Below are 21,507 nucleotides of genomic sequence, written 5' to 3'. Positions count from 1 at the left end.
TCTGCCTTAGAAATCAATCGGAGATGGAGAGGGTCCCAGGATGGATCTTTATTGATAAACACTCGGCTCTGTGGCAGGATGGATCTTTATTGATAAACACTCGGCTCTGTGGCTCTGGCTCCAAGGGTTGGGTGGGATCAGCTGGAGGGAGCACCCTCTCTCCGGACTTGAGTAGGGAAGCTCGGGGGTCAAGGTCAGAGGTCACTCTCCCCGTAGAGGGCACTGGAGAAGGCCACATAGTCCAGGGCTCCAGCTGGAGCCCCGGCTCCCTTGTAGGGCGCCATGCGGCGGATGCAGTACTCGGCCTGCTCTGCTGGGAGTTCCCGCCGCAGCTCCTCGGCAGTGATGTAGTTCTGGGGGAGAAGAGGGTTTGAGGGCCCCCAGGTCCCAGTCCCCGCCCCCCACCCACCAGCTCCCTCCACCCCCACCAGGGACTCACCTTGTCTCCCGCAAGAATCTTGAACGAGGCCACAACCTGCTCAGCCGTGTCCGTCTCAGCTGTCTCTCGGGTCATAAAGTCGATGAAGGCCTGGAAGGTCACGACCCCAGCTGCGTTGGGGTCCACCATGGTCATGATGCGAGCGAACTCCACTTCCCCCTGCAGGGTTAGAGGCCGGGCACCGTGCCCAGGGGGTGCTTAAGCCAGGAGGGCTCGTGGTGTCCCCCTGGCTTGACGACCCCAGTGACAAGGCGGCCCCCTTTCTCCGTAGACGGTCCACTGCAGCCTTAGCTCTGGCTCTGGAAAATCCTTTCCACTGGGCTGAGCTCTGCTTCCTGCCCGTGGCAATGCCCTGCTCCTGACCTCTTCCCCACGCCCCTGTAGTGCTCTCTCTCTGAGGTGGATATGTTGCAAGCTCAGGCTCTGGAGTCACACAGAACTAGCTCCAAATTAATTTACCTCTCGGAACTTTTGGTAGCCGCACCCCTAGGAAATGGGGTAATTCCCCCCCAGCCCCAGGAGGTGGATGAGGAGGAAATGAAGGTGTGAAGGTGGGAGGGACACAGTGGGTGATCAGTATGTGGGAGGGGCCACAGAGGGGACCCCAGGACAGGGCTGGAGGACACTCACCAGGTCGTAGCCCATGGAGATGAGGCAGGCCCGGAAGTCGTCAGGCTCCATCATGCCGTTCCGCTTCTGTAGTTGGGGAACGGATGTCAGGCTCCAGCCCCGATCCCCACCCCCCGGCCAGCTCCCAAGAGTCCACTACCCCACAGGGCGAGGCCCCTGCTGACCCGGTCAAAGTGGTTGAAGGATGCCCGGAACTCGTTGAGCTGCTCCTGACTCAGGCCCTTGGCGTCTCGGGTCAGTACCTGGTTCTCCACCTCATTGATGGTGCGGGCAATGGAGGTGAGCAGCTGCTCCCAGCCCACGCGGATGTGCTGTGAAAGCAGGAGACAGTCCGGGTCAGTGGGCGGCCAGTGCCTGGCCATGAACTCTGGCTCCACCCCCAATTCACCGTCTGACCCTGGGCAAGTCCTCCCCCTTGCTGGGCCCCACTGGGAGGTTCCACTGAGTGACATCCAGCAGCCCTTCCTGCCATAAAGTTTGATGATTTATTACATATTGATCAACTAGCCATGGCCACCCCAGGCTTCTCCACAGCACCGCCTTCCCCTCGGTCCTAAGTGCTGTGGTCCCACCTCCATGCTGTAGACGGTGTGCTTGTTGTCAAACACCAGACTCTCCTGCAGCAGCTGGTGGTCTCCCTCCAGCCGGTCGATGTTGCTCTTGTAGTTGATGATATTCTGCTCCTGCTGTCGCAGGCCCGCCATCTGCTCCTCCAGAGAGCCGGCCATTCCTGCGGCCAGGCGCCCCACTTCCTACAGGGGGACCAGGCAGGATGAGGGCTTCCAGCCCCCGGTGGCCCAGCCCCTGGCCCCCCTCTCCCAGGTTGGCTCTCTGATCCAAGCCTTACCTCCACCTTCCCCTGGATCCAGGGCCCGATGGCATTGGCCTGGGCTGCAAACTGCCGCCGGAGCCTCTCGTTCACCTGCTGCCGCGTTAGCTCCTCCTGCAGCATCTGGTCACGGCTGGGTACCAGCTTTCGGACCTGGAGGGAGGGTGGTGGTGTCAGGGGCAGCTCGGGAGTGAGGGGAGGGCTCCAGCCCCTCACAGGGCTCCTTACCCTGAGCCAAGGGCTCTGGGGAGGGGGCAAGCTCTGAGCAGGTCACACAGCCTCTCTCTGCTCATTTCCTGGCTGTAAATGAGGGCCCATGCCGACACTCTTAATGAACTTAGATTGTTCTGTACAACAATCTGGCCCCCACACCAGACCTAATTATGCTTCAATCAGGCCCAACAGGAAAAAGCTGTTATGGCCATTTTACAGAGAGGGCCAAGTTAGGCAAGGCGACCTGTCCAGCAACCACGTAGAGTCTGTGGCAGACCACAGATCTGGAGGTGGACTTGATTCTCTGTGTCTCGGGACACCTGAGATTCTCAGGGTGGTTTAGAAGGCGTCTACGCAGGAGGGAGGCGGGGAAAGGCCACCGGCGGCACTGACCGTGTCCCACTTGGTGTTGATGTCCTGCGGGGTGAGGGCGATGTACGGGTTGGTGGAGCTGGGCCGTAGTCCGTACGTTTGGCAGATCTTCTGGATCTCACCCTGGATGCCCAGGATGGCACCCCTCTCTCGGTCGGCCTCGGGCAGTGTTGCCTTGAACTGGTCGTGTGCTGTCACCAAGCTCTGGGGACGACAGGCAGGAAGCATCAACCAGTGCCCCTATCTCCCGCAGGCAACAAAGGACGGCCAGGGGGCCGTTCACCGGGGGCCAGGGCAGCACTGGCCAGAGAACTCAGGCCTCCTGACTCCCGGCACTCTAGAACTGGGCTTCTCCTCTGGCCCCCCATTCCCCAGGAGCCCAAACGGATGGCCGACAGAAGACAGGCCACTTCCTTGTCATTCCATCCAACCCTGGCACACCTGGAGCCCCTGCACCCACCTGGGTCTCCTCCACCGAGTGCACCAGCCACACGTCCTGCAGGTCCTCCACGGCGCCGTCCAGCCAGTTGTTGAAGGGCGCTGCCCGCCGGGCAAACTCCAGCTGCAGCTGATCAATGGTCTCCAGGAGCTTCTCCATCCGCTGGGGGCCACAGGGATGGCCAGTTAGCAGCCTGCCCAGCAGGCCACTCACCCTCTTCCAGCGTCCAGCCTTCACCCCTGGGTCCCCAGCTTCACCTCTAGTGCATCCCGCCTCTTCTGGGTCAGCGTGCCCAGGTTGTCCCACTGGTCGCAGATGGCCTGGCAGCGGCTGTTCACCGAGGCTGCCTCGTGGTAGTCCAGCTCACTGGGGATGGGAAGGAGGGTGTCCGTGGAGCCAGATTCCAGCCCAGATTTCTGCCTGACTGTCCCTCAGGGGGCTGGACTCTGGGTCCAGGGTTGGTGAAGGCATAAAGGAGCCAGGGTAGATGGGGGTGAAACAGGGCTTTCCTAGAGCAGGGCCTTCCCAGCGGGTGCCTAGGAGAAGGGGGTCCTCAGCTCCAGTCCCTGGAAAAGTTTGGGGGGAGGGGCGGGGCCTGGAGTTTCCTGGACAGGTTTACAGGAGGTGGCACGAGGCCAAGGCTGTGGTGAGGGCCTGGCCGGCCCAAAGCTGCAAGGAAACGCCAGCTTAGGGGACAGGGTTACAGAAGGAGGGCAGAGCAAGAGGTGCTGGGAAGGACAGGGGTACCAAGGCGGGGTTATTAAAGAGTGAAAGGTCTGGAGGGCTTTGGGAGTAGGGGCGGGGCCCGAGGTCGAGGGGCGGGGCCCGAGGCCGAGGGGCGGGGCCAGTGGGGGCGTTATCCCCCTACCACCACCCCACCGGGGTGGGCCCCTGCGGACTCCATGCCTACTTGAGCTCCTGGGCCAGTGCGGCGATGTGCTCCACGCGGTCCTGGTGCGCCGCCAGGTCGCTCTCGAAGGCCTCGTGGCGCCGCAGCAAGGCCCGCACCTCCTGCAGCGAAGCCGTCTCGTAGTCCCTCTGGCTCAGCATCTCCTCCTTTCCTGCGTGGAGAGAAGCCCGGCTCGGGTCACCCAGGGGCGGCTACGCAGGAGCAGGGGGTCCGAGCCCCGTGTGTGACACTGGAGATTCCCCATCCGTGAATGTAGGTGATCATTCCTGCCCAGCCTGCACCTAGCGGTCTGCTCTGAGATGCCAGTAGGATAAAGTGAAGGGAAGCTCCTGGTCCAGGGCATGGCTCCTGAGTGACGTCAGGGCCCCCGAGCTTACATGATCTGGAGTGGCCCTTGGTTCCCTTCCGGTATTATTTGATTGCAAATACCAGAAGGGACTAGAAAACAGCTTCTTTGCAGAACCCCTACCCCTGACCTGTGCCTTCTATCAGAACCTCGTCCCCCTCCCACCAGGCTCCCCCCAATCTGCACAGGACACATTCAGGCCCCAGAGCCACCTACCCCGGGTCCAGGCTTCATGCAGGGAGGCCTTCTGCTGGAACTTCTCCGCCAGGTGCTGCAGCCGCTGTAGGCGCCGGATCTCGGAGAGCAGCCAGTCCTCATAGCCCTTCTCTACTTGCTCCAGGCCCCGCCAGGCGTTGGCGATGTCCTGCGGGCCAAGCAGAGAGAGGCGCCCTCCATCATGGTTCACCCATCATACAGATGGGAACAGAGAGTCCGAGGGGATGTGGGCAGGGCCGGGGGTCCCCCTCTCCCCACCGCCTGGCTCACCGAGACCAGCTTGCCCTCAGACGGCATGAAGGCCGGCCGGTGGCTCAGCCGCAGCTTGGTCTGCAGCGTGTTGAAGTTAATCTCCAGCTGGCACTTCTCCTGCACGCGGGGTGGCTTGTGCAGACGCCGGTAGTCCCGGAAGTCCTCCAGCTTGCGCTGCATGGCGCTCATGCTGGGCTCACCCACGCGGTTCTCCAGCCATGGCACAGTCCGGCGGATCCATTCCAGCAGCTGCAGGGTACAGGCAGGGGCAGAGAACAGAGGGCTGAGTGGGCCTGCTCACCTTGCCTACCTCTCTCCAGCCACGCCCAGGCTGTGGCCAACAGGCCGGGTCTTGAGCAGGGGTGGGGGGGGTCCCCACTAGTCAGAGGATCAGGGGCCAGCGTAGTTGGCCCAGAGCAAAGGGCCGTGAGACTGTCTAGAGATGAGTGACTGAATGGATGAATGAGTGGGTGACAGGAGCCTGGATGGGCAGAACAGGGCAGGAGGCGGGTAAAGATGGCAGCAGGAGGCTGGAGGAGGCCAAGGCTACTCTGAGGAGAGGGAGGCTCTGCAGTCCAGGCTGGGGGTCAGCTGGGATGGGAGGAGCAGCAGGGCTGGGATGGGGGAGCAAGGGAGGGGCAGGGGAGGCCCTCTGTGGCCCCAGTCTTACCTCACTGGCCAGCTTCTCGTACTCCTCCATCAGCTTCTCATTCTCCTGGTTCACGGCCAGCACCTTGCAAATCCTGTTGGCAGCTGTCTCTGCCTTTGGTGGGAGTGGGCAGAAAGGCTGGTGTTAGAACAGGACACCCCCGACCCAGACTCCCTCTGCAATCCCTAAACCCTGTGTCCATGCAAACCGATAGGATGAGGGCTGCATGCCTTGTAGGGTGAGGAGGGAGCTTCCAGGCCAGAGGCCTCTGTGTCTGAGTGCCCCAGGAATCGAGTATGTGCTGCTGGGACAGTGGGCCCCCGTGGGGCCTGGCACCTCCAAATGTTGAGGGGCTGCCAAGGGTGGGCCCCTGGGCCACACGCCCAGCCCAGGTGGCAACCACTGAGCCCCTTACCTGCTCCGCCCCCGCGAAGGCATGGTAGAAGCAGGAGACGTAGGTCATGATGGCCTTCTCATCGGGCTTTGGGGTGTTCACGATGTCTGGGGAGTGGCAGCCAGGTGTCAGTTGGGCAAAGCCAGGGGTGGGGAGTGGGCTTATGCCCCCACCCAGGCAAAGAGCTCCCTCGGGATGGGAAGGGGCAGAGACATCTAGTCATGGCCACCAGCTGTCCCAAACCCAGCTCTTCCCTGGAGCCTTCTCGGATCACCCCAGGGCCCAGGGACCTCCCCCTCGGTGGGGTGAGGACAGCATGAGGGCGTGGCTGAGTGAGCAGACCCTGTAGCCCTCATGAACCACCAGTGTCCACTGCCTGCTCTCTCTAAACAGGCCATGCCTCTGTCTGCCTGGCTGGCTGGGTTTCCCGCAAGTTCACACCCAGGGTACCAGGCACAGTAAGTGCCCAGAAAAGGTTTGCTGGTTCAACCGAGGGGCAGAGGTGGGATGCTGCAGCCTCGTGCGGAAGTGGAGTCCTCGCCTGGGCGAGGCTTACTCTCACCTTCTGCATCCAGCATCTTAGGGATGTCCAGATACTTCTCGGCCACCTCGAAGGCGGTGTTCAGGTTGCCGATGGGGTCGTCCTAGGTGGTGTGAGGGGAGAGAGGTGAAAGGTCATCTGGGACAGAGACTGGGGATTCGGGGCTGGGACTGGGGGGGCCTACCTTGCGCAGTTTTGCGTAGTCAATGAGGTCAGGGCGGTGTCGGTGGATGAGAGCGCAGAGGGCCAGCCCATCCTTCCAGCTGGACAGAGAGAAGGGGGGTCAGGCCTGGGGTCAGGCTGGGACCCTGCCCTACCCTGGTCCCAGGAGCCCTCCTTTCTGGATGGCCTCATCTGTGAAATGGAGTCAGGTTCTAATACCACACTTGGCATTTAAGGCCCTGATTACCAGCCATGGACCATTTCCTCCAAGCTCATCATGATTCCCTCACCCTGGGCTTACGCTACACTACTTTCTAGGATTTTTTGGCCTCTGGGTCTTTGCTCACAAGGTTCCCTCTGGCGGGAACACCCTTCCTGGGATGTCTCCGGTGCTCCCTCCTCCAGGAATTCCCCCTCACCCTCCTGGATTCAGTTCAACATTGACTTAGTCCTGCCATTTTCAGACCCTGTTGCAGGAACTTGGCTGTGACCTCTCCCCTCCCTGGTTCTCCCGGGCCAGACTCCAGCTCTCTGGCCCAGACCCCAGCAGAGGCCCCACACGCTGACCGGCAGACAGACCTGGTGTGGAAGTTCTGCACGTTGACGTTGCGGTACGGCGCCGTCTTCCGCTGACACCACAGGAGCAAGCCTTCCTTGGCCGAGGTTTCTGGGCGGGGATGGGGATGAGTGTTGTTTGGGAAGGGGTCGGGGTTGGGGCCCGCCCTTGCCCTCATCCTCCCCACCTCCCTGCCACTCACCTTCCACGGAGATGTCCTGGATGGCGAAGCGAAGGATGATGGTCCAGATCATGCCCAGGGTCATCTTCAGGTTCCCGTCGACAATCTCTGCCGGGTGGGGGGTGGGGACATGCTCCACCTGACCACCAGGCCTCAGCCCCCCGCCCCCCTGCCTTGCCCTCTGGCCCTTGTCTGCATTCCAAGGCAGGCACCGACTAGGTAGATGCTCAGTCATTTTACTTCAAAAGGATTCACTGAACACCTCCTGGGTGCCAGGGCCTGTGCCAGCACTGTGGGTACCTTTGCTCCTTACAGTCACTCCTGTGATGAGCGGATGGTTGTCCCTGTGGTTGAGATGAGGAACCGCGCCCCCAGCCCCCGCTAGCCGCCTCCTGCCACCTCCTCACCTTCAGCACCGATGGACACCAGCTTCACCCCCTTGCTGGCAATGAAATCCAGGGCCTTGTTGACATTGGCGATCTTGTGGAAGCGCATCTTGCCTTTGTCTGGCCTGGGCAGCCTCTCTCCTGGGTGTGAGAGGAGAGGTCAAGGGTCAAAGGACACTAGAGGAAGCTGAAGACACGGTCCTCAAACTTCCCCCTCCCTCGGCACGTCCCCTCCAGCACTCGGCTGGCACTCTGGGTTCCCCTGGGTCCTGGGGTCCCTGTGCACTGATTTGCACCCCTCACCTGAAATGACCTCCAGGAGCAACATGAGTTTGAGGCCATTGCGGAAATCCTCCTCGATGTTCTCGATCTGGGTGCCAGCCTTGCGCAGGTGCGAGTTGCACCAGGCAGTGAAGGTCTGGGGGCAGAGGACAGCGCTCAGACCCTAGTGCTGAGGACAGGGCTCTGGCTCCGCGGTCAGGGTAGATCTCAGAGCCCGAGGCCCTGGATGCAAGTTCCGGCTCAGCCACTCACTTGCTGTGCATCTGGGGCCAGCCCCTGTCCCTCTCTGAGCTTTAATTCTCTTGGAAATGGGGAGAAATGGGGTCTGGGGCCCCTTCAGATCCCAGTGTGGTTGCTGCCAGCACAACAACAGCTTTGGCCAGTCTCCAGCCAGTGTGGGGCCCCCGAGACACCAGGGACACTGCCTTACTAAAATCTGAAACATTTCAGGTCACAGCACAGATGGCTTGGAAGGTTTGGTCCGAGGGACTGTGCATCTGTGTTATTATCGTCTCAGCCCCACCGACCTCCTAAGGCTATTGTGAATTGGCCCCCAGCAGACCACGAGGCTGCTGGAGCTTTGCAGGCCCTCAAGGAACAGCAGGACACTGAGGCACAGCCTGACCTAGTTTCTGGAGGAGACTGCCTGCCCCCTCCGGCCAGGGCGTGCTTCAGCCTCAGCCTCTGTCTGAGATGGGAGGGGTGATATACGCTGTGTGCCTTTGGGGGATGGCAGTGACCTAGAGCCTGGTGTACAAGTTTCTACAACCTCCCAAGGCCTCAGGCCCTGGATTCTGCCCTCAGCTGGCAGTCCTTGGTAAAATCCATACTCAGACTCCCACCCCAGCTGAGCTACTGTGACCTGGGATGTGCCCCTCGCCCTCTCCTCAGCTCCGTCTCTGTTTGTACAATTAGAGTTCAGAGTCAATGATGTCTCAGGTTCTTCCTCCCCTGATCTTGCAGGATCCTGGGATTCAAAGCATTTCCCTCTCCCGTCCCCCCCAGAGCAGACACCCCAAGGAAGTAATTTGGAATTCTTTCCCTCAAGTGTATAAGTGGGTGCTGAGCACTGATCGATGCCGCCCCGAGCACAGGAGAGGGCTGGTGGATTCTCTGTAGTTCTTTCCTGCCCTGGAGTCTCAGATGCTCTGGGTTCAGACAGGGCAGGGGGAAAGGCAGGTCTGGGCGAGGCCTCCATAGTGGAGGAAGCAGATTCCCTCATAGGACAAACATGACTTTTAATGAGATTTGGTTCCTGCCCTAAAGGAACTCACAGTCAATCAAAGAGTCCTGTGGGCCTGCGAAGTGCTGAGAGAGACTAGCATTGAGGAGCTTAAGGGACGTATTCTTCAAATCAGGTGTTCTTCAAACCTCTTGGGGAAAGTGAGTAACGGATCAGAACTGTGATGGAAGAGCAAGAGTTACTCAGGCAGGGAAGGACGGGCAAGGGCATTCCAGGCAGGGAAGGCCGCAGGGCTTGGTGATGAGAAACAGTTGCTAGGATTGTGGGGCTACAGCTATCTGGGCACCGCTCTGGGGATGTTGGGGTATAAGTGGTGAGAGGCGGGCCGGAGGGGCAGCAGAGGCCAGGTCATGCACGATCTTGAGTGCTAAGCCAGGGAGTGTGAACTTGATCCTGAAGGCAACAGGGAGGGAGAGGGGTAGAACTGTGTTTTAGAAAGTTCATTCTGGTTGCAGAGAATGGCTTGGCAGAGTAGAAGGGAAAAGTGAGGAGGTGGCGACTGAGACCAGAGTGAGGGAGGGTGTCAGTGAGTGGGATGGGTCAGGAGCGAGAGGGTGAGATGGAAACATTTGTCCTTGCTAGACTCTAAGCTCTCTGAAGCAGGGGCTTTATTTCATCCCCTGCTGAATTTCTGACACCTGACACAGTGCCTGGCACATACCAGGACCTCCCTAAGAAATATTAAACAACTGTTTTCAAATGAGGTTGAATAAAGAGGACTCTGGTGTCAGATGGAGGAGGCAGGAGTGCTCTAAGATACGGAGGAGAAGCAGGGATGGGGTGGGGCTAAAGTTGAGCACAGAGATGTTCATTACATTGTAATAAACACTGCTGGATGAGAAACAACTGGATTATCCAACTTCAGGGAACACTAATGAATTTACAAAGCGTCTACACGGGTGCAATCACTGAGTAAGTGGATGAAGTGGGTGGCTGTAAATTGGTTTGGAAGGATGTTCCTGATACTTTGAAGAAAGCGAGGTACAGACTAGCCTGTGTCTTATGAGGGGCCTGTGAACCTGGATCTGGGAGAGGCCTGGGTGGGTGGGGGTGGGGTGGGGAGAGGAGTTGCAGAGCAGGTGGCAGCGGGAGCCAGGGGCAGGGATGACATCACTGGGAGACTGCTGGACCCGAGGACCACAGCCCTGCTTGGAGACAGGTGCAGAAGGAGCCTGGGGGGAGGCAGATCACCCGGCGCACCCTAGCCGTGTCAGCTGAGCCTCCCAGCCCCTGGGGTCACCTCCTGTCATCTAACTCAGCGGAAGTGCCCAGATTCTAAATCCGGGATTCTCTAAATCCTGCAAATTCCACCGAGCACCCCTGTTCCCCACCCTTTCCTGGGGTCACACACCGTTGGCAAGTGATGAGTCTAATGACCTCACAGTGCCCCCCTACCCCCAGCCTGCCACTCCCCAGCGTTTCCTCACTCCAGGCCCAGATCACTTTCTCTTCTGGGTTCCCAGGTGTCCTGCCCCCTCCATCTGGGAAAGTCTAGGAGTGAAAATAGATCGGGGAGGGGAGGCCTGAGTGCCCTACAAGGCTGGACCTGGGCAGCAGCTGCCCTCTCAGCTCCTCCAAGGCGCTGCCTCAGCACAAACTGTCCATCTGGCCCGAGAGTCAGGTTACCTACCACGAAAGGGAACCCAGGGCTCCCCTCCTCCCCGACCTTGTGGCCTTTTCAGCAGATTCAGGGCCCTTGGGGGGGGGAGGGGTGTCTTGGGAAAGCATGGGGGAGGGACAAGCAATGGGCAAAGACCCTCAGGTTGCCTAGGGAGGGGGACTGTTTTCTGATTGTATATGATGTGGGTCCTACCTTAGCCTCAGTTTCCTCACTTGACAATTGGGATAGAGTGACCGTGGACATCATGCTGGACAGAATATAGCGAGGGTGGGTAGGAAGTCTGGAAGTCTACCACTTCCCCCATACTCTTAAGTCCACTAGTTGCCTAGCTGCAAGTCCTCAGGTGGGGTCTGGGAATATTTCAGAAAAGGCGGGGGGTGGGTGTGGAGAAAGATTGATTTTTCCCAACCCCACCCCACCCAAACTTGGATCTCCAGGGCTTTGCCCAAACCATATTCTTTAGAAAAGTGGGCCCAGGTGAATGAACCCTTGGGAGGTGGAGATCCCAGAAATCCTTCTTGTCATCCTAAACCCCTCATGAGGGTCCCCAGCCCTCTCCGTGGGCTCTGGTGGACAGCGCAGGATTGATGGCCAGAGCCCGGGCTAGGAAGCGGCACTGAGGGCTAAGACAGGCTCTCGCCCTGACCTACTGACAAGCCGCCTGGCTTCTCAGGCCTCGGTTTTGCCGTCAGGAAATGGGCTAGCACTCACTTTCCGCTGCTGCTTCTCCCAGGCCGGGTCCAACAGCAGGTCGCGGTCCCAGTCTTCCTCCTGTTCCATGTACTCGCCGCCCCCGCGGCCGCCGCCCGCGAAGGGCCCCTCCGCGGTCCCCAGACCCTCGGGCTGCAGAACCATCATCATCGTGTTCGGGCTTCTGGCTCCGCGCTGCTCGGCGCGCTCCAGAACACGGGGGCCGCGTTAAGTAGCGCCCGGCCCAGCCCCGGATCGGATTCGCGCTAAATATGGGGGAGGAGGGTGGGGCCGGATGGGGGCGAGGGCGCTCGGGTCGGGACCAGGCCGGAGATTGTCCTGGGGCTAAGAGACTGCCGAATTTTGAGGCTCTGGGATGGATCCCGTGGCGGAGATCCGGGGTTCGCGTTCTGGCTCCGCCGCTTGGGCGCTGTGTGACTTTGAGAAAGCCACGGGCCCTCTCTGAGTCTTTCCCCATATGTACAACGAAGATGACGAGAATAATCGTGTCTGCAGACCGCTCTGGAAGCTGTCTTTTGTACCTCCTCCTGACCTTTCTCCTGAGCCGCGGTGGTGGGAAGCAGGGACCACTATTCCCATTTCACAGTCAGAAACACCGAGGCGCCGAGCTGTTTTGAATGTTTTCTGGGGTGATGAAGGGAGACACTCGGGCATGAAGAGGGATTCCAAGCCAGCTGGATGGGCCGAGGCAGGGCTATTAATATCGGGGCTACTGGGGGAAGAGGGGGAATGTGCTGAGCCGGGAATCCCCGACGCCACCAAGGCTGCAACTCAATCCTTGCCTGCTGGCCACCTCGGCCAGCTTGCCTGGTGGCCGCGGGAGGGGCGGGGCGTCCGCGGGAGGGGCGGGGCGTCCGCGGAGGGGCGGAGATATAACAGCGCTGCCCTACCCGGTTCCAGCGCCAACGAGATTCCAAGCATCTCTTTGGCTCGTTAGGCCGTCCAATCACATCTCCGTACCTGTGGGCCCGCCCAGTGAACCGGGTCGCTCACTCGCCTCTTCCGAGCTTCTATTGGTTGTAGCAGACGTCTGTTTGCCACTATCCCTGCCTCAATACGGAAGCGGTGGGGTACTGGGGGGGGGGGGTCCTACCGCTAGTCGGTGCAGGCCATGGGGCAGCCCTGGGCGGTGGGGACCGCGGAGGCGGCTCCCGCGCGGCTGCCCCTAGTGCTCACCGCGCTTTGGGCCGCGGCGGTGGGCCTGGAGCTGGCTTACGTGTTAGTGCTGGGCCCCGGGCCACCTCCGCTGGGACCCTTGGCCCGGACCCTGCAGGTTGCGCTGGCAGCCTTCCAGCTGCTCAACCTACTGGGCAACGTGGGGCTCTTCCTGCGCTCGGACCCCAGCATCCGGGGTGTGATGCTGGCCGGCCGTGGTCTGGGCCAGGGCTGGGCGTGAGTGGGGCTCGGGATCTGGCGCGGGGGAGAAGCGGGAGCTTGGCGCAGGGGGAGGGCCCTAGGACCTGAAGGTGTTTGAGCCGCTTGTTAGAGCCAGAGAACTCTTTTACAACCAGAAGGCAGAACGAGTTTCATTCATTCACTTACGAATATTATTGAGCACATTATTATGTGCAGGGTACTATTCCAGGCACTGGAGGTACAATAAAACGTATTCCTGATTTCAGTGGGGGAGGGGACAGATGATAAACTTCAGGGTCATAAATAAATAACAGAATGTTAGAAGGTGTTGGTGGTCAGGAAACAGAAAAAGTGCAGTCTCAAATAGGGTGGTCAAGGTAGGTTTCATAGAGAAGGTGGCGTTTGAGCAAAGACTTGAAGGAGAAGGGAGAGTTAGCCATATTCATCTGGGGGAAGAATGTGCCAGGCAGAAGGGACAGGCGATGCAAAGGCTCTGAGGCAGTTGTGTGCCCAGCATGTTTCGGGAACAGCAAGACAGCCAGTGTGGCTGAGGTGGTGTGCAGGGGGAGAAGAGAGTTTAGAGATATAAAGACTTTGTAAACAGACTTTGAAGACTTTGCTTTTTACCAGAAGTGAAATGGAGAGCCATCTCAAGGTTTTGAGCAGAGGAGGCATATGATTTAGATTTTATTTTATTATTTCTTTTCCTTGGTCTCGCTGTCAGGCTTGTGGGATTTTACTTCCTGGACCAGGGATCAAACACAGACCCTCAGCAATGAAAGTGAGGAGTCCTAACCACTGGATCGCCAGGGAATTCCCCTTAGATTTTTAAAGGATTGGTCTGGCTGCTGGGGCGAGACTACAGTAGAGGGGATAAAGGTGGAATCAGGGAGACCAGTCAAGAGGCTGTTGCAATAATTCAGGGCAGAGTTCACGGTGACTTGGACCAAGCTGGTAACAGTGGAGGACAAAAGTTTGCTCCCAGATGTCAGAAACCAGCCAAAGACCTCAGGACTGGCATTGTCAGACCTGCTGTGCTAGAAGTGGAAAGGCTTGGGAAGTGGTGTTCAGCCTGCATTTACTCCCCCGTGAAGAACCTGAAGCTTAGCAAGGGAAGGGGCTGTGCCTGGTTCCCCAGGATGGGCTCAGGGGCTGATCCAGGCACCATGATGGGCTCTCCGAGCTTCTGGAGGGACTGATCCTGTGGTTCCTTCCCTGCAGTTACTGCTACCAGTGCCAAAGCCAGGTGCCGCCGCGCAGTGGGCACTGCTCAGCCTGCCGCATTTGCATCCTCCGCCGGGACCACCACTGCCGCCTGCTGGGCCGCTGCGTGGGCTTCCGCAACTACCGGCCCTTCCTGTGTCTCCTGCTCCACGGCGCGGGTGTCCTGCTGCATGCCTCTGTGCTGCTGGGCCCGGCCCTGTCGGCCCTGCTGCGAGCCCACACACCCCTCCATACCGCCGCCCTGCTCCTGCTGCCCTGGCTCATGTTGCTCACAGGTGGGGAGCCCTGGATGTGGGGGAGTGTGTGTATATGGGGGGGAGGGTCGGGAGAACCTCCCCACAGAGGCCGAGGCCCATCCTGGTGGGCAATGGGATTCCTGGCGGGTTCTCCAGGTAGTGCCCTAGGGACCCAGTCCCAAGGTCAGTTTCAGGAGGCAGGGGCAGCTGGGTATTCACGTGGGTGTGCAGTCTGGTAAATCACAGGGCCTGGACACAGGTACAGAGCTCTGGCTGAGAGAATCAGAGGAGGAAAGACTGGTGGGATTTCACTGGGCGGGGCAGATGGGATGGTGAGGGAGTATTCTCAGTAGGGAGGTGGCATTCAGACCTAGAGAAGTAGCGTGAACACAGACTTGGAGGTTGAGAGCAGGGAAGACATTTGGAGGGAAACGTGAGGATTAAGGCTAGGATGTAGATGAGGACTGGGTGATGGAGGGCCTTGAATGTGACGTGAGGAGATGGCCCTCACTTGGCTGGGCAGTGGGGAGCCAGTGAAGGTTACAGGCAGGCAGAGGTCCGGTGTTTGGAAGTTGGGAGGGGACGTCTTGGATCAGGAGGCTGCTTGAGTGGCTGTGTTCTGGATGAACATACTCTCCTCCGACACCACCGAAAACAGAAACCCCACTGGCCTTTCCTACTTTGTCCTCTGCCCCCATGATGCCCCCCGTGATGCTTTGGGATTCCTCTCCCCAACCCCTTCCTCCTGAGCTGTCCACAGTCTTCTCTGTAACCTTGTCCTGCAGTTACTAAACTTCCGGACCACCCCGAACAGCGAGTATGTCTCCTTATCCTATCCAGACCCAGCTCTGTCCCCAGGATCCCCTCCTTGCGGCCCAGGGGAGACCTTGGGAGGAGGCCCAGTGGGGTTGTCAGGGCCTTCCTCTGCCGACCCTGGCTTCCTGCACTGCCCTCCTCAGTGACCTCCCTGCCTCCATGGACACTCAAGCCCTCAGCTGCTCCTCTCTGAACGAATGACCCCCCTTGGTCATCCACGGTTTCCCACTTGCTCCCCACAGTCACTGAAGACAGTCCATCACCAAGTCTCTCTCAGCCCTGGGCCTTGTTGAGTGCATCGGCATCCAAAAGTCTGGGTGAATGGCCCCGATGGCCCAGTTTCTTATCTTCGCCTCCCACATCCCACCCCAGTCCATCAGAATCCAAAATGTGTCACCTCCCAAATCACCCCATCAGTCACCTCCTCTCTGCTCCCACCTCCTCTCCTACCCAGCTCACTCTTTACTCTGTGACAGGAGCTCCTGGGCCTCACCTTTCTGTCCGTCAGCACCTGCCACTTCACCGCCCTCATTTCCACCAACCTCTTGCAGCATCTCCGGCCTCTCGGCTCCATCTTCCTTCCACTGTGCCTTCCTGGCTCCTCTGTGTCTGCCCTTGTGTCTCCTTAGAGCTGCCAGACATGCCTGGTCCTTCGTGACAGCTGATACTTGTCACATTCACGGCTGTGACCTCAGCAGGCCCTCAGTAGTTCCTGGTTGTCCTCCACTGCAGCTCAAACCTTCCCACTTTCCTGTCCTCCAAACCCCCATCTCTCTTAAAAATCCATCACAGAGAAAAGTAGTTCAGAATTGGCTGTCCTGTCCCGGGGCGGAGGCTGACTACCCCAACTTCCCTGGGTACCCAGCCCCTTCTCCCTGCTTGGAGGCCTCACACTGTGGGTCGCCTCTCCTCCGGCCACTCCAGGCTGCCTTCCTGGGCCTCCTTTGGGTTTTCCAGCTGGTACCAGGCCTCTCTCATCCTATGTCCTCCTCCTCCAGCTCAGGCTTTCTGGCTCTTCCATTAGCTGCCAAGTCAAAGAACTTGGCTGGGCTCAGAGGCTACTTTTCCTTGCCTCTCCCCACCCCTGTTCCAAACTGGCTCCTGCCCCCACCCATTCTTCAACACTGCCACAGTCCCCTGGCCTCTGTCTCCATGAAACCCAGAGGAGCCTTCTGAGTTCTCTTCTTGCTTCATGAGACCTTTCAGCCTCCTACCACTGATGGCCTTCCACCTCCTGAAAGGACTCTACCTGGACGTCACTGACAGCTTGTACTCTGAGTTTCCTCCTTCCTTTCTGGTTTCCCTCTCTCTGGTCCCCAAAGACCTGGTTTCCTGGCTGAGGCACCGTTCTCATCTCCCTACACACTCTGCTGGATCTCAGAACCACCTGGGTACCAACCACTCACAAATCTGCACATCCAAGCTGGGCTTCTCTCCTGAGCTTCCAGAACCATCCACTCAGTAGTTTTGCAGACATCTCTCCATCCTGCCTCAGGACCTTCAAACAGAGTATTTTCTCCTCTCTTCACCTAGCAAATACCTCCTCAACTTTCACTTGTTGTTCAGTCATTCAGTCGTGTCCCAGCTCTTTGCAACCCCATAGACTACAGTACACCAGGCTTCCCTGTCCTTCACTATCTTCTGGAGTTTGCTCAAACTCAGGTCCATTAAGTCAGTGATGCAATCCAACCATCTCATCCTTTGTTGTCCCCTTCTCCTCCTGCCTTCAGTCTTTCCCAGTGTCAGGGTCTTTTCCAGTGAGTCACATCTTCGCATCAGGTGGCCAAAGTATTGGAGCTTCAGCTTCAGCATCAGTCCTTTTAATGAATATTCAGAGTTGATTTCCTTTAGGATGGACTGGTTTGACAAAACATCGTCCACTGCAGAAGGGATTGGCGAGCCACTTGAGCATTCTTGCCTTGAGAACCCCATGAAAAGTATGAAAAGGCAAACTTCAGACACCACCCGAAATAGACAACTCTCTTAAAACAGATGAAGTTTATTTCCCTGAGCCTCTTAATAAGTTTGCATGTCATCTCCCCACCCCCACCATAGGCTCTTTTATATAAACTAATTTTTGCATTTTAATTCATTCATTGTTTTTGGCTGCATTGGGTATTCTTTGCCTCAGCAGGCTTTCTCTAGTTGTGGTGAGCAGGGACGACTCTCTAGTTGCAGTGCGGGCTTCTCATTGCAGTAGCTTCTCTTGTTTCAGAGCAAGGGCTCTAGGGTGTGCAAACTTCAGTCCTTGCAGTGCCCAGGTTCTAGAACACAGGCTCAATAGTCGTGGCACACAGGCTTAGATGCTCCGTGACATGCGGGTCTTCCCAGACCAGGAATCGAACCCTGCATTGGCAGGTGGATTCTTTACCACTGAGCCACCAGAGAAGCTCAGCTCTGTCTTTATTTTGAACTTTTTATTTTGTGTTGAGGTATAGCCGATTACCAATGTTGTGATAATTTCAGGTGAGCAGTGAAGCCAGCTCTTTTAACTGAAGAAAAATTCACATAGCATGAAACTCATAATTGTAACCATTTTCAAATGCACAATTCAGCTGTCTCTAGTATACTCACAGTGTAGTCCAGCCATCACCACTGTCTAATTCCAGACCATTTTCATTGCCCCCAAAAGAAAGCCTCTACCCCTTAAGCAGTCACTCCCCATCCCCCACCCTCGAGTGCCCCCAGCCCCTGGCAACCACTGATCTTCTGTCTCCATGGATTTGCCTATTTGGGACATTTCGTATCAATGGCACCATATAATACGTGACCTTTTGTGTCGGACTTCTCTCGCTTGGTGAAACATTTCACAGCATCTTGCAGTTCACTGGTTCAGCTGATACTTATTACCTGTTATAGATGAGGATGGTCCAGGATGCTTTTGCTGGCATCACACCCATCACAGCTGTCTTGTCATTAAGTAACTGAGACATGATCTCTTGAATCTCTTGTGAGTTCCCTGAGACTGGAGATGCTAGCCTGGTGTTCGTGGGGGGTGCTCACAAGGGCGTGGTGCAGGAGTGAAGGTTGTGTCTAGGGCAGGGGGCCGTGTGTGCCCAGTTCACCAGTGTGTTCCCATTAGCCAGCACAAGCTGGCCAGGGAGCAGTGACTCTGCAGGTCGCTGAGCAGAAGAACGCGCCCTGCTCCATGGCGGAGGAGGGGACGGGAGGAGGGCAGGGGCCAGGCTCTGGGAGGGCTGGGCCTGCTGCTGCTCCCTTACCCTCTTTGCTCTCCCCCTGCAGGCAGAGTGTCTTTGGCACAGTTCGCCCTGGCCTTCGTGACTGACACGTGCGTGGCGGGCGCGCTGTTGTGCGGGGCCGGACTGCTCTTCCACGGGATGCTGCTGCTCAGGGGCCAGACCACGTGGGAGTGGGCTCGGGGCCAGCACGTGTACGACCTGGGCCCCTGCCACAACCTGCAGGCAGCTCTGGGGCCCCGCTGGGTCCTCGTCTGGCTCTGGCCCTTTCTGGCCTCCCCGTTGCCGGGGGACGGGATCACCTTCCAGACCGCAGCCGACGTGGGACTCATGGCTTCCTGACTCCAGGAAGCACCTGAGCTTGTACAAGCTGCCCCAGGCGAGGAGAGGGGACTTGTAACTCATTTCAGGCCCACCCCCACCCCCAGCCTCAGAGGGAGGCAGGCTGGTACTTGATGCCTGCTTTCAGCAACTCCCATCACCACCCTTGGGCTTGCCCATGCCCAGCTTGGACTCCTAGGGTCCAGGGCTTGGGCCCTGCGATTCAGCCTCTGTCAGTGGCCCCTGAGGACTGTGAAAGGTCTGGCAAGGGGCTGCTCAGCCTGCCTGGCTGCCCCATCGCCAGGTTAATAAAGTGCCCACTTGGTTCTGGAACTCCCTCCAGCTTTGTGGGTTTTTGGTCCTCCTCCGTGGCCCGGGCTGCTGTTTTTGTTTCCTTTGACTGTCAGGCCTGGGAACCACAAAATGCCTGAGGGTGTGAGGATCCAGAGCTCTGCCTCCTGTGGCCTTGGGGCAGGGGGGCTGGGGAGTCAGGGTACAGCAGGCTAAGACAGAATGTAGTGGTCCAGGGGTATGAGAACCCACACTTCTTCCCAGGTTGAGTGCTTTATAGTGAGGAGCTTGTCAGCAGCCACAACCTCACTGAACTTGTCTCCAGCTAACCCAGTACCCTGGGCAGCAATTATGCCAGTGAAGAACGTTAACGCTCCGAGAGGTGATGTGATAAGATTTCACGGGGTAGTAAATGGAGGAGTCCAGTTATGAACCCAGATCTTTGCACTTTGTACTTCACCCTTTTTTGCCTGACCAAAAAAATCAAGGCAGAGAAATCCGGGTGGTGGGGGGAGGGATGTTCAAGCATCTGTGCAGGATGGTGCCGAGATGGCTAAGCTCCTCCTCTCTGTCCTCTTCGGGAGCTCCTGGTTAAACACTTATTTAAATATAGTGAGTAGACACTTCCCGTTACACGTGGCAAGTTTAGCCATGTAAGTTTACTTGTTTCCTCTTAAAATCTAAAATGATAGTAAAGAAATGAAAAATGATATAAATTTACAAACAGAAAATAGGGAGACAGCAGTAGACCAAAGAACCTGACAACATCTCGAGAGATGAAAAGTGGATAGAGGCTCATTTACCCTCCCAGAGAACCAGACGCTGCAATTAAGTGTTCCCCGAGGGAGGGGCCAAGAGTCCACCAAATCCCCAAGCCCTGCAGAGGCCCTGGAGAGGGTCTGGTGTTCCACCAGCACCATGGAAGGCGAGGTTTGGGGCCGACAAGAGGGACTGATTTAAGGTCTCTGTGAGGAGCAGCTAGACTGTCCCTCCCCACAGGACCCACCTGACCCCTTGCAGCCAAGCAGCTACCCCACTGCGGTGGAGGTGTGGGCTTTTGAAGAAGCTTTGTGTCTTGGGGGAACTGGGGAGGGTGGGGCTGGACCAAAAGTCGGGTTGAGTTAAAATCTACAAATGCTGCTGAGGCAGGGGGTAGCCCTCCGATGACATGGCAGGTTGCCTTCCAAGAACCCTCAGAGAAGCCCAAGGCTCTGCCCATGCCCCCGAAGGTTTGAGCTGCTAGGACTTTGCTTTTTTAAACAGCATGCACTATTACTATTTAACTCTATTAGGAACTTGCTGTAGCTGTCTCTTTGTACATAAGCTCTGGCAGACTTCCCGTTTCCTTCTCTGCTTTACCCCCATCCTCTAGAATCTTTTCTTGTTTTGTTTGGTTTTGAATTAAATAGTGAAGAGATGCAAGGAAATATTTAAAGAACACCCTCCCCACGCCCACTTCAGAAATGGACACCCAGACTTCCCTGGCAGTCCAGCGGTTAAGACTCCGCGCTCCCAATGCAGGTGGATACCCTTTCCTTTCTAGTCCCTGCTGTACGTCTCCCTGGTAGAGGAAACACTGCTGCTGAATCATTCCCTTGCTTGCTCTGTGATTTATTATAGAAGTTTTGCATGTTTCTGACTTTTATATAAATGAAGCTACACCATGTTTATTTTACTGCAATTTGCTTTTTCCTTTAATACCATGTTTCTGACATTTACCCAAATTAATACATGTAGCTGTAAGGCATTCCTTTTGCTTGCTGTATAGTAATCCATCAAATATACAATTTATTTTTCTCTTTTGTCCCACTGATCATTTTATCTACCTGTGTGTGTTCCCCTAAGATCTATACTTGGCCCTTGCTCTTCCATATAAATTTTAGAATCTGCTTGTTACGTTCTATCAATAAAAACCCCTTTGAAACTGTGACTGAACCCAACTGAATCTATATTATCAGTTTGGGGAAAATCAACATCAACATGAGATTGAAGTTTCCAGTCGTGAACATGGTGCATCTCTCCATTATGTTTTCAATAAAGTTATTTTTCTCATAAATTGGTTAAACTTAAGTACTTGATATTGTGCTGCTGTTATTCATGGCTTATGAAAATAATTTTTTTATGTCCAAGAAACCTAAAATTTAAAATTTACTTGAAAATTCTGAGTTTTCTGTATGTATTATCATCTCTATGATTAAAAAAAAATCTTCCATTTTACTTTTTATATCTCTTATTTTTCTTGCCTCTCTGTCTGGGTGGAGGAAAGTATGGGCACCCTTGACTTGCTTCTGACATTAGAGGGAATAATTTCAATATTTCACCATTAAATATATTTGCTGGTTTTCGTGAAAAAAAGAAAAAAAAAAGTCTTTTATTAGGCTGAGAAATTTCCCTTCTGTTCCAAATATGCTGAGTTTTATCCTTTTACTTTCATTCTCTGCCTCCTAAGAATGGCCTGAATAGGGATTTTTAAATGTTTTCTCTTTGAAGTATTTAGTCACTTTTTCTATTTTAATTAAGTTATTGGATAAATTTCTACCCCTTTGTGCCATCACCTGTCTTTTCTAGTTTTTTAATTTTTCATTTAAAGTTATTTTTTGCTGGATGTGGAATCCCAGGCTAATAGTTATTTCCTGTCCATATACTGAAAACTTGTCTTTATGGTCTCCATTTTGTTGCTGCTGTCTTCACTGT

General features: G+C 56.5%; 2 protein-coding genes across 2 annotated transcripts; one reads left to right on the top strand and one right to left on the bottom strand.

Annotated features, from left to right (window-relative positions):
• Positions 1-67: 67 nt before the first annotated feature.
• On the bottom strand, positions 68-11,620 carry ACTN3 (actinin alpha 3). The gene is made up of 21 exons (XM_043452313.1): positions 11,373-11,620; positions 7,819-7,933; positions 7,537-7,656; positions 7,151-7,237; positions 6,972-7,059; positions 6,415-6,493; positions 6,252-6,333; positions 5,711-5,796; positions 5,317-5,409; positions 4,665-4,895; positions 4,395-4,542; positions 3,833-3,983; positions 3,180-3,288; positions 2,944-3,084; positions 2,505-2,687; positions 1,917-2,051; positions 1,642-1,821; positions 1,234-1,380; positions 1,070-1,135; positions 440-598; positions 68-353 (listed from the first exon to the last, which is right to left on the bottom strand). Exons 1-21 carry the CDS (start codon positions 11,520-11,522, stop codon positions 195-197), a joined length of 2,709 nt encoding a protein of 902 aa, XP_043308248.1. The 5' UTR covers positions 11,523-11,620; the 3' UTR covers positions 68-194.
• Positions 11,621-12,402: 782 nt separating this feature from the next.
• ZDHHC24 (zinc finger DHHC-type containing 24) lies at positions 12,403-20,869 on the top strand. Its single transcript, XM_043452173.1, has 3 exons — positions 12,403-12,764; positions 13,950-14,227; positions 18,248-20,869. The coding sequence occupies exons 1-3, from the start codon at positions 12,484-12,486 to the stop codon at positions 18,541-18,543; spliced, it is 855 nt and encodes a 284-aa protein (XP_043308108.1). The 5' UTR covers positions 12,403-12,483; the 3' UTR covers positions 18,544-20,869.
• Positions 20,870-21,507: the final 638 nt, after the last annotated feature.

This window comes from Cervus canadensis, chromosome 29, assembly GCF_019320065.1.
Source record: "Cervus canadensis isolate Bull #8, Minnesota chromosome 29, ASM1932006v1, whole genome shotgun sequence".
In the NCBI taxonomy this organism is placed as follows: Eukaryota; Metazoa; Chordata; class Mammalia; order Artiodactyla; family Cervidae; genus Cervus; species Cervus canadensis.
The sequence above is the reverse complement of the archived record's forward strand: the minus strand, read 5'-3'. Positions and strand labels throughout refer to the sequence as shown.